Source organism: Hoplias malabaricus, chromosome 1, assembly GCF_029633855.1.
Source record: "Hoplias malabaricus isolate fHopMal1 chromosome 1, fHopMal1.hap1, whole genome shotgun sequence".
In the NCBI taxonomy this organism is placed as follows: Eukaryota; Metazoa; Chordata; class Actinopteri; order Characiformes; family Erythrinidae; genus Hoplias; species Hoplias malabaricus.
The window spans coordinates 46,912,366-46,928,347 of NC_089800.1; the positions used below are offsets into that span (position 1 = coordinate 46,912,366).

Here is a 15,982-nt window from a genome sequence, read left to right on the forward strand (position 1 = left end):
GCAAACTAAAGCTAACACTGTAGGCTAAGTGAAAACAAGGGACACAGTGAAAGAGGCTTTTTCATCTACAAAAGTCAACATCTGAAACGCCTGGTTTGAAAGAATCCACATGAAAGAGCCCATTGAGGAACAGAGTTTCCCCATCGTACACAAAGAGGCATCTCTCCATGAAATCAACAAACAAGGGGATCTTACCTTGCCAAACTGTTCGAAATACTGCTTCACATCTTCAACTACTGTGTTAGCTGATAATCCGCCTACAAATATTTTCTTTGTTCTTGTGACCATCTGGAAGAGAAGAGAGGACAAGAGATTAAGCCCATGTGAAACCATTTCAGAGCAGACTTCAAAAAAAACACACCAAAGAGAAATGGAGGACACTCTGAACCAGACAGATTTAGGAGATGTCCAGTTTTGCTGTTTTTCTCCCAGTGGGAGCATGTAGAGGTGGCACAGTGTGTGATTAGCTGAGTGTGTGGGATACACACAGGGACTGGGTAACACCTCTTCTTCTATACCAAGCGCTGTAGTTACTACCAGTCTTGTCCCACAGCATTACACCTAGGCTTAACACTTTTTGTTGTACACCAAGAGAAAACACCTGGGCTGTGAAAATCGCAGCAGTGAAAGGACCTCTTAGGTCCCGTGGTCCATTGTGGGAAAACTGGGGCAGAAACTTTTTTTTTTATTATGAGCAAAGGGAAAAAAAAAAGAAAAGCAAACACTTGAAAGAGCAGTAGTGCAGTGAAGCAGCAGTTTGATGGACCTTCAAAGACATGCTAATGGAGAAGAAAACAAAGGTGTTGAAAACTTTCAATTCTCATAGGTGCACGGGGGTCTGTTTTGCTGAGCAAAATCTCAACAAGACAGACAGTATTAGAGGTTACCGACATCTCAGTTACACAACAGGAACATTTCTCAAAACACAATTAGCTCTCGCTGCTGGAGAGATGTTAGGTGTAGGGAGCCCTGGCTTCTCCCGCAGCAAGCTTAATTGTGCTGAGAGTTTGAGTATTGAGATCAAATAGCTCACCTATCACAGAGGGCAATGATAGCAGCTAACAAGAGAGCTCCTTAGGCAATGATATGGCACTTTTCAAGTTAAGGAATAAATGGAACGTATCCAACCTTGTCAACGATTAGAGAGGTAAAAGATTCGGTCTCGTGTTCTAGAGGACCTGGGTAGAGTTACGAAGATGCTACAAACTAAACGGGAGCTGGAAAGAATAAAGGCATTCATAAGCACCAGGCCCATCCATCAGATGCCATCTTTGCCAAGTGAAATGCACACCCTCTGCCTTCATGTTGGCCGCCTGCCACCCGAGCATCTTTCACAGCGTTTTTCACCCTCATCCACAGCCCTCAACAGCTAATCCGTCTGTCTTTCCCCCTGTCGTTTTTGTGGGGCCTGTGCTGCCCAGTGTGTCAGGGGAGAGTTGCATTTTTAGCGGCGTCTTTATGCCCTTTGACAGCGCCGGCTCGTGGCTGATGGGATTCCTCAGGCCCAGGAACAACGCAATTACTCTGTCCATTTCTCTCCATGGTGACAACAGACAACAGCAGGCCTTTGCTCTTTCTGCGCTCTCCTGCTTTAGCAGTCTAGCGGGACTGCAGCTCAGTCTCAAAAGCACACTATCCTGCTGCTGCTGCCACTGGCGCATTTGCATTCAAACTGCTGGCTCGAATGAGATTATGAGCAACACAATGAAAGCAAGCCAGTACAATAGAACCTCTGAGATGACATGTTAAAATATAGGGACAGTATATAGGGATACTTGCCGACTCATTAAGTCAGGACAGTAAGCCTTATCAGCCAGCTGCTACGGAGGGCATGATTTGTTGGGCCTGGACAGTAACATTCATGGCTCCCCAAAGTTATCATTCCTGTGTTTCAATTAAAGGAACACTAGGTAGTAAATTTACATTAAAAATACAGCTTCGGAATCATTGTGATGCTTCACTGACCTGTAAAAGGGAGAACAGAGTCTCTAGTGTTCCTTTAAGGCCCACTGCAATACTAAGACATTGGAACTGGCTTCTGATAGTGGACAATAGCCTGTGGCTGCCAAGTGTAAACAGTATGTGATTAACCATGCTCTTTCCACAGTTCTAGTGCGTCATCCAGATTTCTAACCTTTACCGGGATTACTTTGCTGCACTACTTACACTAAAAATATTAGCATTATACATAAATAGCCAATCTGAAACACCTCATTTCCCACAACTCCTTTCCCTCAACGCCACCACAGCCTCCCCATCTTGCAGCCATTATAAGACAAATGCAGCTACACGCAAGTGGATGCAGCTGAGTGTGATTAATCAGGTGGAGGTGCTGAGCTCAGCCCACTGGGCTGTGATCGAGAGCTAGTGAGTACAGGGTAGAACATACGCATCCTGTACAGACACGCCTGAACAAGACAAAGAACATTGGCTGCTGGGGGATTCGCACATCCAGCGCCACACCTCCAACTGTGGCCTCTCGTTATTTGTGCAAATTCAAAAGCCCACTGTGCCAGGCTTTGCAGGGGTAGCCTCGCTCTCAGCAGAGAGATGGAGAAAAGGTGATGCAAAAAAATAAATAAATAAATAAAAGTTCCAGAGGTGTGATTACTTATTGTTGAGGAATGAACTTGGGCTTGGGGCCGTGGAAAGGACATGGAAGGATGGCGTGGATGTGAGAGATTTTCCAACCGTCACTATCTCGAGACCGTAAAAATTCAGCCACAGAAATCCATGAATATGAAAAAGAGTGTCTGGCACAGGGCTGAGATATTAGAATGCACTCGGGGTGATAGAGAATAAGCAGCGTTTAGAGATATGTATAGATTTATGCAGAGAGGCAGAGTTTGTTGCTCTCGGTCTACTGCTGCTGATGTTGCTGTTTCAGCCCTGTCATCTTTCCCGAGTGATGCTTGATGCGCCTCGGCATGCCTCGAAAACATTCTGTGCCTTTCCTCCAGTGAGAGTGGCAGCTGCCAGAGAGCCTCCAGGAGACGCAAGTTTCTCTGCAGGTTTCTGCCGGTGCTGAGAGCACTGCGCACAGCACTAAGCACAAAGGAGGGGTAGTCCTGGAAGGCAGGAGCCTCATTTATGGAGAACAGCGGGTTCCACCAGGTCAATCCCATTGCAATTCTGGTGACTCATAAGGAAGGCAAATACAGCACGATGAATGATAAATTCTTGAGTAATCTTCATACTAAATATATCTGTGAAAGCATCTCACATCCATGCTGACGTTTACAAGCAACAAAACAAAATCTCAAAAGGCTAAAAAACACTATTTTGTACAATCTGAAACATAGCTGTACTTGCCACTGCAGAGTCAGATCTTACCACAAATGGTCCTGGGTTCAAATGCCAGCTGTGCCAAGTGTTGTTTGAGACTAGTGCTCCCTTAGGGCACAACCAGCCAACTGGCAATATTCTGACTGGGAAAGAACAGAAGGGTCGCATTCTCCCTCTTTAACCCTCCAAGATCCCGTAGGTCATATACACAGTTCAGCCTTCACATTAAAATGACCTCCTTCTTTCTACACACTCTGTCCATTGCATCAGCTCCACTTACCATGAAAATGCATCTTTGTAGTTCTCCTATTACAGGCTGAAGTCCATCTGTTGAGCTGCATATTTTCTTAGCCCTCTTTCACTCTATTCTTCAATGGTCAGAAACCCCAAAAGACCCGCACAAAGCAGGTATTATCTGGATGCTGGTTCGTTTTCAGCACTGCAGTGACACTGACATGGTGGGGGTGTGTTAGTGTGGGTTCCACTGGTACGGGTGGGTCAGCAGCGCTGCTGGAGTTTTATAACACCTCGATTTCACTAAAGGTTAGTCCACAAACAAAAATATTCAGCGTCTAATTAAGCAGACAGTGAGTAGAGATATACTCTAGCAGCACTGCTGTGTCTGATCCACTAATACCAACAGAATACACTTTGACACTTTAATGGCATCAATAGTCATGAACAGGGAGCAGAGTATCTGATGGACCCCAAAATGCATCCATATGATCCATAACAATGATCTGACAAAGTGGACAAATGAGTAGGTCATTGTAACATTATGGCTGATCAGTGCATGGTTTTCAATGCCCTCCACACACTCCCTCATGAGTTCCAAAGCACACGCACGCACACACACACACACACACACATACATATACACATACACATACACACATACACACACATATATATAAAATCAGAACAAACCAAAGAAATTTAGAAGCCAGAAGCTGGTTGGTAACATGTGATTTAATACATCTTTAATTATGCAATTATTGTATAACCAAAACCGAAAAATTATGTAACTCAAATTTACAGCAATGCTACAAAAATAAGTCCAGACTTCTAGGGGATAATTATTCCATGTATTAGATGGTTAGGTTTCTAAGTAGTCACACTGAAGCGATTAGTGCTCGCCTCTGAGCATGTTCTCAACAGCACTACAGGAGCTTTAAAAGATGTGGAGGTGGGCTCCTTAAACATCAGGACTAGGCTTGCCTTTGTCCTCCTGTCATGCAGTAGGGGAGATATCTACTGGCTAAGATTAGATTTGGCAAAAACTAGAGGGGGGGAATAAAATGGAGCTTTAACCAAAAAAAAAAAAAAGAAAAAAAAAAACAGCAGCTATTTTTTGTGCTACACAGCAGGAAACACATCTGTTGCTCTGAAATTTGTGTTTTCTTAGTCCCCAAGTGGGTCATGGACTTGCGTTCCACAGAGAATTCTCCTGGCCAAGAGAGGCTCTTTTTCTGCTTCACATGAAAGACATGGAGAGGTAGATGCTACTAGTGACAGCAAAGTTCACCATTTATCTGCAGCAAAATAAAATGGATCGAGACGTATCCCCCAGCCCAAATTGAAGGAATGTGATAGGAGTGACAATTTAATATTGCATCTCCCCTCCTTTGGGCACAAATAGATCTAATTAAGATCTTTCATTAGATGCGCTGCAGCCAAACCCGCCCTGAAAACATGGATCCTTATCAGAGTACAGGACAATCGGTGGGATACAGAGACACCAAATCAAGTTATACACCAGTCGAGAGAGAAAAAGACAGGGAGAGAGGAAGGGAGGGGTGAGAGCAGTTTGACGAACGACAGGACGCAGGTTACTCCGAGTTTAACGCTGAACAGAGACCAGAGTAGGAAGAGAAGGGAGGGAGATCGAGTCGTCTTGTTCTCCTCCAGAAAACCTGTTGAGCTTCGTGTTGAGTGCACCCTCTCCATCGTCTCTCTCCAGTGCAGGGAGCAGTGGAGAGGAATGCACTATGCTCTATTTATGTTTACTCTGTCCTTCTGATTAACTGCATTGCGGCCTCTCACTGCTGATTGCGGTTGACTAACATTGGTCCTCTACCTAAAATAAGCCCACAAGCCTCAAACAAGAGATGCTCTCGTGTTCTGACGAGGAGTCTTTTTTTAATCAGAGTCCTCTTTACCCGCCATTTTCCTGGCTGGATGTCCCCTGATTAGAGTGAGATAATGAGCCCCCCCCAACCATCCCCCACCTCCCTCCCGGGCCTCTTCATCATCTCAAATCACACGTTCGCTGCTGATTGCCGGCTTCTCGTACCTTCTCCCGAATCACACACTACAGGCGACAGAGCTTAAAAATGGCGAGCCAGTCAGGAGAGGTTACCACCACACTGAGAAGGCAAGCCGTATTTTTTTTTCCCCCCACTCTGCTTTGTCTTGTGCCAGCCTATGTCACTTGCTTGAGTGACAGAATCCACTGCACTTGCCACATTCCATTTTGCAGCATCTAAATTTAGCCCTCCAAGCTCCAATTTGTACACATTTTTTGAGATGTGGAATTTTAATGCTGACATTCAAATGTGCCGGGCCAAACAGCTCTGCGCCTCCTCGGCTGGAGCTAACCCTGATTGACAGGCGAGGCGGCGTTTGACTGAGGCCTCAGATTAACTGATTAGTAGCATTGGCCAAACCGCTGGATTTGCATGCTGCACTGACCCCCCCACCCCCACACAGCATCCTCACTCAATCTCAGCCTTCTATCTGTGCCATACCTCCAGCAATGCAGAAGGCCAGCTTTATTTGATCCACTGTAATTTTCTCTCATCTATGATTGTGCATAAGAAGTGTGAACCGGAGTTTATTCATCAACAAAACAATCAAGATGGAAATCCAATCTCAGACTGACACAAAAAAGTCTGATATCACATGATGGTATCAGCACACCATGGATTGGATATTAATGAATCAGATGGGCACGGTCCTTTCATACTAGACTTGATCAAATGAAACCAATGTGAAGTAGGGGACGGTGTTTCTAAAAGCAAGCAAACATTATCTCGATGGCAAACTGGTCCAATCCTAGCTCTAGTGCATATTTATAGAGTCCTAATTGTTAAGCACAATACCATTACACTGAGCAGATGAGTGAAGAAGAGATGCTTAGTGTAAATGATAGGTGACAAGCCAAACAGGTCTAGAGCTAGCTTAGAGCAACTATAGCCTCAAGGACAGCAGGAGCAGGCTGCCAGGGAACAGCGCAAAAGGGCTTTTGTTGGGCCTCTCTTACACGTAAATAAGTCTCTGGCTCTCTCAATGGAAGATCCTTCACAAGCCACTTAGCTCAGCCCCAGGCAGTTAAAACTCAAGCGTCAGACAGGTGCCCAATTATTCCCATTCATTCTGGCTACAGATGTAAATGTTAGCAGTTTTAAAAGCTCTTCTGTAGAGTTGAACGTAGCAAGCAAGGTGACTTAATGATGAATGCATGGAAAGGTTAAACAGCAGGCCCTTTCTGAAAGCTCCAATAAGCACAAGGAAGGTGATGCATACCTATTAGTTCCAGCGTCTATAGCGCAGGCTGTTTTCACATGCTGTTTGTTTTTCATGATGGTGGGTTCTCTCGTTTGGGTTGGTGCAGACTATCACAGAAATTTGTTTCCACCAGCTGTGTACTAAGCTACGGCTTGTTTGGAAGCAGACCAGACAAGATCCATTAAAACAAAAAAAGACAAGAAATAAAGAAAAACGGGTTTGGTAAACCACCCTTAAATATATATATACGCTAAACTCTATGAAAGAATGTTAGCGCAGGCTTGATTAATAACTCCATCTGGACAGTCAGTCTTCAGCTTTTGTAACACATTTGAAGTGTTGACAAACAGACAGTGAATGAAAACTTTGTGCAGTATTAAGTGTCTGACTCTCTGTCAGCACATAAATATGCCTGTTTTGTAATAATTCATGCTAAAACATTAAAAAGATATATATACTACAAGCAGCAATGCACCTGGACTGGCCTGCAAGAACACTTCAGCCCCTAGTGACATATTCTCAGATTTCCCCATGGGTCATCGAGTCTAGGTTTGACCAGAGCAGGGTCACTCACCTTTATGGGACATTGATGACTTTGTCAGATGCGTGTAACGACTATATGCAAGTCCAGGGCAGGCAATAAATACTGATCAATAGCAACATAATCCTTGCAAATTGGATGAAGTCCTGTTAAAACAGACCATACCATAAAGATAACATAAGCACTGGCTAAATCCTGAGCAAGCAAAGTCAGGGGTCAGGAACGGGTCAGCTTCTAATGTGCCCTCACTGAACAGGGTCATTCATTATTGCTCATAGATTGAGGCCACTCACAGCAACTATTTCTTACAGCAGACTTGGGGCTGTATGTGATAAATCCTATACTGTAAAGACTGCTTTTTTCTTATCTTTTTCTTTCAAAGGCCTCCAATACACAGGAGATTTAATATGGACATATGGCACAACTAAGAATGTCGCATATTGCACAAACACAGTGACACAGCTCTGAAGTTGTTTAGATTTCATCTGTAGCTCAGGGGTCTGCCCACAACATGACCACTGCGACAACAAATAGAAGGAACTGTATGGGTTCTTGTAGCTGGTCTTTTCAATATCACTCCCCCACCCCCCCACCCCCCCCAGCCACCCATTGCCAATATTCCTTTCTGACAAACTGTGGCAATACCTCCTCCATGGCTTTATCTTAATGATCTGATGTGCTTTACACTTCAACCAAGAGTCGATAGATTATTGTACAGTTATGAAGATGGATCGTGGCTGCTCATAGTTCCTTATAGGGCCCAGGAGATGGCTAGGCTGATACACCTCCCGCTTTCCATCCGCAGGACACACACTGCATCTCAATGAGCCCTCAGCCTTGATAAACAGTCTGCAGAATGGAAAATATTTTCACATTAAAGATGAGGACAGAGAAAAAGGGGAAGGGGGGGGAACGAGGAAAAAATGAGAACCCGCTCCTCAAAGCTATTCTGAAAAATTAATATGCTAATTAAGTGCTTGCTTGAGGCAAAATCTTCGAAACTTTAGCAAGGGAGTTATAAGCACTTAACAAATTACTTACACCATTACGCTGGAAGCCGTATACATTTTTAAAGTGACTATTTTTTTTCCTCTCTCCCCTTTCATTTTTACAATAGACCTTGCCAATTCTGAGCGATATCCTCCCCAGTTGCCATTTAAGAGTGTAAAACGGATATCGGACTTCAACGGCCTTCGCTGCAATATTTAACGCGGATCAAGGGGAGGAAATTATCAGCCCTTGCCATCGGCCGAAAAGGACTACTCTTTCTCCAGCGGAGCTCGGAGTTCTGAAATGTCTAAACTAATGCTGAAATAATCTCTGGCAGGAAAATAGATAAATAAGTAAATAAAAACTGCACTTGCTCCTCTGCCTGGCTAATCTGCTCCAGAGAGGAAGAGTTACAAACAAACACATCAGCATCCATCTCACAGTCCTCCGCCTCAACAGTTTAAAATGAGTTGGGGAAATCACCACACACACATTCGCTGTAGTCTGCATCACGAGGAAGACCAAGTCGTGTTTGTAGATGTTCTGAGGCAAATGCAGAACAAATAGCCTAAAGCCTTATCTAAGGAGCGGATCAGCCTCAGTGCTCCTCTGCCTCTTAGACTAATGCAGCTTATTAATGAGCCTCACTGTCCACATCAGCAGCAGCATTGCAGCAGTTTGCAAAAAAGCTCATTTGAAAGGTCACTATGGGGCACGTCTCCACCAGACAGATTCAGACACGCTGCTCAGGTTCATGACACCAGGTTTTTTTTTTTACTGGCCTCAGTATGGGGAAAATTTTAAATAGGTATAAATAATAATCTTAGAATCATGAGGGCAGCTTTTAAAAATAACAATAATAATTATAATTTAAAAAAATCCTCAGCATTAGACAGTTAAGAATTCAGCGATATATTTATTCATTCATTATCTGTAAGCGCTTACCCAGTTCAGGGTCGCGGTGGGTCCAGAGCCTACCTGGAATCATTGGGCGCAAGGCGGGGAATACACCCTGGAGGGGGCGCCAGTCCTTCACAGGGCAATACACACACATTCACACCTACGGAGTCGCCTACCAACTTGTGTTTTTTGGACTGTGGGAGGAAACAGGAGCACCCGGAGGAAACCCACGCGGACACGGGGAGAACACACCAACTCCTCACAGACAGTCACCCAGAGCGGGAATCGAACCCACAACCTCCAGGCCCCTGGAGCTGTGTGACTGCAATACTACCTGCTGCACCACCGTGCCGCCCCTATTCAGCGATATATGAAACCGGTATTTTACAACACGTTTACAGTATTCTGAAACAACAGCAATCATAGAAAGATGAATGGGCAGTAAATGAACGTTAAACGGGAATGATTAAGTTAAAGAAAGAGTTACTGGATTAAAATGTATTGCATTTATAATTTTCTAAAGGTAGGTGTGGTTATAATATCTATTCTGTATAAATGCATATTTTAGGTAATAATTCTGATCTTAAAATGTCTCACAAATGTTAAATATAAAAGTATTGTTCCTGCAGAGTGGGTTCGATTCCCGCTCCGGGTGACTGTCTGTGAGGAGTTGGTGTGTTCTCCCCGTGTCTGCGTGGGTTTCCTCCGGGTGCTCCGGTTTCCTCCCACAGTCCAAAAACACACGTTGCAGGTGGATTGGCGACTCGAAAGTGTCCGTAGGTGTGAGTGTGTGAGTGAATGTGTGTGTGTCTGTGTTGCCCTGTGAAGGACTGGCGTCCCCTCCAGGGTGTATTCCCGCCTTGCGCCCGATGATTCCAGGTAGGCTCTGGACCCCCCGCAACCCTAAATTGGATAAGCGGTTACAGATAATGGATGGATGGATGGATGTTCCTGCAGATGTGTGCTCTGACATCTTCTAACATGATGTAAAATCATGTCATAAATGATATAAAAATGATATCAATCTACACTCTAGATTATTACTAAATAAACCCCATTATAACAAGATACTCCCAACTTCTGACTGGTGTCATAAAAGCATTTGGATTTTAAGGCTAACCCTAAACTTAATCACTAAGCAGTAAAATGATTTTCCATGAAATCTGCAGCTTTTATGAAGCACGTTTTTGCCCATTGCTGATATTGCCCTATGTTTTATTATTCTGTTTTTCAAACAGTCTCCATCATTTTCTCCAAAATATGTACAAACATAAACACACACAAAACAGAATTGGTGTGAAGAAAAACAATATTGTTTCCCAATAAAAGCGAGCAAAGCACATAAAGTGGTTGTGAGACTGGCTGAGGGTGATTAGGGCCCAGCTGGCCAGCGGAAACCGTGCGGCGAGAGAGGAGCAGAGTGACCGTCAGGCTTTCTCCAGCCAGCACACAAACACCAAAACACACACTATCACAGCAATCCACTGCAGCCACCTGCATACATTACTCAAATACGACTCTTCACAAAACGATTCGATGCATCATAAAATCTCTAATTTCACTTCAATTTCATTATTCTGGTCGATTCAATGTATTGACCACAGTAAGTGCTTATAAAAACACAAACTGGCGGAACAGCAAACACAATAGGACACACACAAAGAAAACAAATATAGCTTTTGTTTTGTTCTAAATGTAAAAATATCTCAGGACTTTTATCTTTCATTTTCAAATCCCTATCCCCCCCCACCACACCCAAGAGATCACAACTGCACCATGGGATAGCACCAGGCTCACGAGCTGAGCTCAGACACACACGTGTATTTTAAGTATTTTATTTTCATTGCAGAGTTTTTTTTTTTTTTTTAGATCGGTCATCAAAGATAAAGGCGATAGCAGCACATTTCGAGCATGCTTTGGCTGCACATGATGATTCTTCCAAGTCTTTCCAAGCCAGAAAGCTCCTTTGAAATGTTCTATATCTTCCCCTGGTGAAAGGAGAGGAGAAAAAATAAAAAAAAAGCGCCTGTCGATCTTAAGACGTTCCTTAAATCCTAACCCTAGGACAGGATCTGCTGTCCAGTACATGAGCCGCCATGAGCTAATTCTCTGCACTGTGTTCTGATGCAGGATGTGCATATTATGTTTTCTCCTGTATCTCAATGCTGAAGCCCAACTTTACTCACATTCAACCTTCTTGATGGCGTCTTGTTTATTTCTTTCTAACATGTCCCCACTAAGTTAGTAAATCTAAATTAACCAACAAGTACTAGAGAAGATATTGTATTATGATTACAATTCGATGAAATTGTTGTGCACACAGCCGTTTTGTGGATTGAAACATATTAATGACGTGTCAAGTTTGTTAAATGAAACAAATATTATAATTATTATTAAATTATATAATTTACAAATAACTTCACCTTCAACTTCAACTAGTTCAACCAGAACTATCGGCCAAGTGCTGGACAGATGGGTGTACGAATGGATGGATGGATGAGGATATTCTAGAAGGGATATGCTTTTTAATAAGCACTAAAAACAAACAAACATAAGCAATCAAAGCAGGGGTGTTTCATTTATTTTATTTTATTTTGATTTTATTTTGTTGGAATGCAGTTTCGTGCCCAGTTCTGATCAATGAAAGGTGGGAAATAAATTATCTTAAGGTAATGAAACACGTGGCTTTTCAAACCATTGTTACACATTACATTTTTTAGACATATTAAAAGGGTTAGACCCTTGTGTAGTTCTCTGCAGGCAGATTAACTTGCTTTTCCATTAGCGTGAATGTGAGTCCTGTATGGTTTGTGTGACCGTGAGACTGAAAATGAGGGGCAGCGTATGTGTGGACGTGGATGTGTGTGTGAGAGAGGATCTAGCAGAGGGCACATTGGCTTTAATAGATTGATTGATTGATAACAATGTTCTCTCCTCTACCACCTCCTTGCCCTGACTTATGCACAGCACGTCGATAAACTGTTACACTGTGCTGTGCTTGACCACAGATCTCGTGTGTGTATATTATGTATATATATTATACACACACACACACACACACACATATATATATATAAAACCTCCATAGATGCAGCAGCATTAACCTAGTGCACGCAAGGCGTGATGCTCTGCTAGATTAAAGCCCTTCTGGAAAAGGTGAAGGATTATTGACCAGATGCATAACAGAGCATGACATTATCATGTTGTCAAGGATCCACGTTTTGACCTGCTTTAGATTTATATTTCACCAGATTAAGATCTGAAGACCAAGGGAAGATCACCCCACATCTAGGCAACATATATCTCTCATTTCTTTAGTTCTTTAAAGAAAGGTATAGGGCTATTTCACTTCTTTTTAGAGAAGTTTCCTTTCTTATTCTTACAACGGCATCACAATGAGGAATGTTAAATGTATTGATTTCATTTTAAAATGTTCACTCGCTAAAATCTCGCTTTGCATCACAGATTTTCATTATCCATAGTTCCAGAAGAAAAGGTTTCAGATATATATCAGAGAGAAGAAAGGACAAATCCAATTAGATTTCAAAAGAAATCTAGACACGAATATCAGAATTGCTTTGTATATCTAAGTGTTTCACTGGATTTCTAATTTATTCATTTTAATTACATATCTACACATTAAGTGAGGATCTACTTTTGTGTCAGATACCTTTTTCATTTGTTAATGTCTTCCCTGTTACCGCTTCATCCCAATAAGCGTTGTAGTGGGTCCAGAGCCTACCAGGAATCATTTATGGCGCATTTCCACTGAATAGAACACCACTCTACTTGACTCGGCATGACTCTTTTGCTTTTCCACTGGCCACATCTGGAACCTGGTCCCTGGACCTGGGTACGTTTTCAGTCCCAGGTCGCTCTGGGTTCCAGTCGTGCCGAGTAGGTACTAAATGGTGAGGTGTAAACCCTGCAGCGCACTGACTGGCCAGAGCCATGTCAATCGCCACAAAATGCAGACCTCATTCAAATCCACAAACTCGCTGCTTGTAAAATCTCTTAAATTACAGCAGCTTTCACATATACTTTTAATCGAACTCACAACAGCAACTAGTAACTTTACCATGAGGTGTTTTTGAAGAGGTGTATATTCTCCTTGGGCTGATGGCCGACGACAATTTCCAGTGAAAGCTGAACTTTCAACAAGTAAAACTGATCTGTGAGAACTGGGGCGTGGAGATGTGTCCAGTCCAAAAAACAAGTGAATACATGATGAGGAAACAGTGGCTAACTTTTCCGCAGCCATTGTGGTGGTTTTTGAAAAGTCAGTGATTCCTGTTAGAGACAGGGATTTTGCAAAGTCACCAGGTCCGTTTCACAGGGGAGCCCTGTGAGTGGAAAAGCGTCAAGCTTTAAGCGTGCCGAGCCGAGTCGTGTAGAGTCGAGTTGATTAGAGCCGGACCCATGCGGTGGAAAAGCACCATTAGTACAGGGCAGGGACACACCACAGACAGGGCACTAATCAAATATAAGGCATCATATACTCACTCACTCGCTTACACACACATTAATGAACATAGTCACTTTAAGGTGCACTCACTGCATAGACAAGATGTTCAGCTGTGCAAACACACCTGGTGTAATCTCCATGGGGAATGGAATGGGATGCTCTGAAGCAGCTGCACATAAGAATAAGGTCATCATGCTCAATGCCAAAGATTAGAGTTGCTGAGCAGTGGAACTGGAGTGCCACAGCACCAATTAATACCTTTGTCATCCACAACTAATCACCCAACATCAATAATTGGCATTATTAGTGGTAGTAGCTTCAAATCTAAAGCTTTCTTAGAGTAGAAGCTGGTACAAACTGTAGATCAATGCTCTTCTTTTCTAAAGAAATATTTGATAACTGTGTCCACAGACTTTTGGCCATATGTTGTATTGTTTCTTACTGTGAGCGGAGTTTGAGAAGTTTGAGCATGCTTGATCTTAAGTGCTTCAATTAAAAATAGCTGATTTTAAGATCAGTTCAGCATCATTATCAGGAAAGGGCAGAAGCAATATTAAACCCTATAGATATAAACGATAATGATTATGCTGCTCTAAAGAGTCGTCAACACAAAGCACACGCGTCAAGGGCCAGGGTAACCAAAACAACGTTTCTTTCCATTGTTACTAGGCAGCAAGGGGATAAATGAACCTGGAGCGAGGGATTAACTTGCAATTAGGAAGATGGCTCTTACGACTGACTCTGCCTTCAGGAGTGAGAGGCTGATCTCTGTCAGGCAGCATGCTGCGCATATGCTGTAGCTCTGAGGGCCAAAGAAATGCGATCATATTCTGTGTGAGCGTGTGTCCTTATGAGAGAGAGGGAGAGAGAGAGAGAGAGATTATATGGATCTTCTCTGCCTTAAGCAGCAGCTTCACGTCTCCATGGAAAAAGATCTCCATCATATCGCTTGTCCAGACAATCATGATTTTCCACAGGGCTTGAACAGTGCTGCTCTGCTCCTTCAGTGATTGAGGACAAGAGCTTGAACTAAAGACCACAGCTAACTGAAATACAGTGTAATCTAAAGCAAACAAACACATACACAGAGCATCAAATATCTGGGGACACCCTGTCCTCTTTTAAAATATCTGTCATTTCACTCTTAAATGGGTTTGATGTGAAATGTTCGTAGCTAGAGGAACTATCAGGCGTACTTGTTGACAGTGGTGGTGACAGGAATTGGATTTTATCACCATTACACAAGATCTAACTCTAAGCACTGCTTTACAATGGTTTTAAAGGATGAGATCTAAAGCTAAAATGTGTTTAATTCCAAATAAGAGCAGTTATATTGGCAAACATATTAGCCTTGGTTATATTTAATGCCATGATACTCATTATCATCTGTTCTGTTTTACCTTGTAACAGCCAAAATGAACAGTGATGAAGGAAAATGACGGGATAAAGGTTCTCAGTTTTACGCTCACTTAAAGAGTGTTAGAGGAATAAGTTTGTAGCTGAAACTCAAACATATCTTAAGTTGCCGAGGTACTTCAGATAAATATGATTGAATTTTCAGCCTTAAAGACTGAGAGAGTATTAAACTGCACATTGTACACCAACAACGTGTTTTCTTTTGCAGAGAGTCTTCTTTTTTTGGACTCTGATTTGTCTGCCAAGCTAAATCATTCCCCAACAGCAAGGCATGCTTTAGCATAACTATATGCAATGCTCAGAAGTCGTGCTTCATGTTCAGTCAAATTTTCACTATCACATATATATTTTCATTATTTACTATAGCTGTATTCATTATTATTATGTTAGAGCGTCCACTAGCTGCTGCTGGTGTCGACCAAGGGAGCACTGTTTACAGTGACTGTCAATATAGTGAGCCCATTTTGACACAGTGGTTCTACGCTGCTCAGTGGCAGTCTATATACTCTCTCTACTGCTGCCTGTCCCATATTGTTCTTTCTGTATTGCTGTGTTTTGTATGTCCTTTGGTGTTCCAAGGTGTTTGTTTCTTTATTTATACACTCTTTTCTAGCGAGCTGGGTTCTTCAAATGCACTTCATTATAAAATAATATGTATTATCTTTAACTTTACATACAATAATATGTAAATGAGTGGAGATGGACAGGTTCACTTATTATTTGTGAACTTTAGCAACACTCAGCTTCATATTCATTATGCAATTATTAAGTGGATATTAAGCCAAAATATATGAAGACTGGCATAATAACCAAGGTGGTATGTCATTATACCAAAACCTCATAGCACCACTTTTTTCTGCAACTGTCTCTAGATTTTC

The 15,982-nt window shown here is 42.5% G+C and overlaps 1 protein-coding gene across 9 annotated transcripts in view; it reads right to left on the reverse strand.

The window, feature by feature from the left end:
* Positions 1-15,982, reverse strand: part of LOC136691772 (RNA-binding protein Musashi homolog 2) — a 248,866-nt gene that overhangs the window by 185,945 nt on the left and 46,939 nt on the right. For all 9 annotated transcript variants that reach the window (XM_066664589.1, XM_066664543.1, XM_066664608.1 and 6 more), the window contains exon 6: positions 196-288. In XM_066664589.1, the coding sequence (XP_066520686.1) occupies positions 196-288 (93 nt within the window). The remainder of the gene's footprint in view (positions 1-195; positions 289-15,982) is intronic.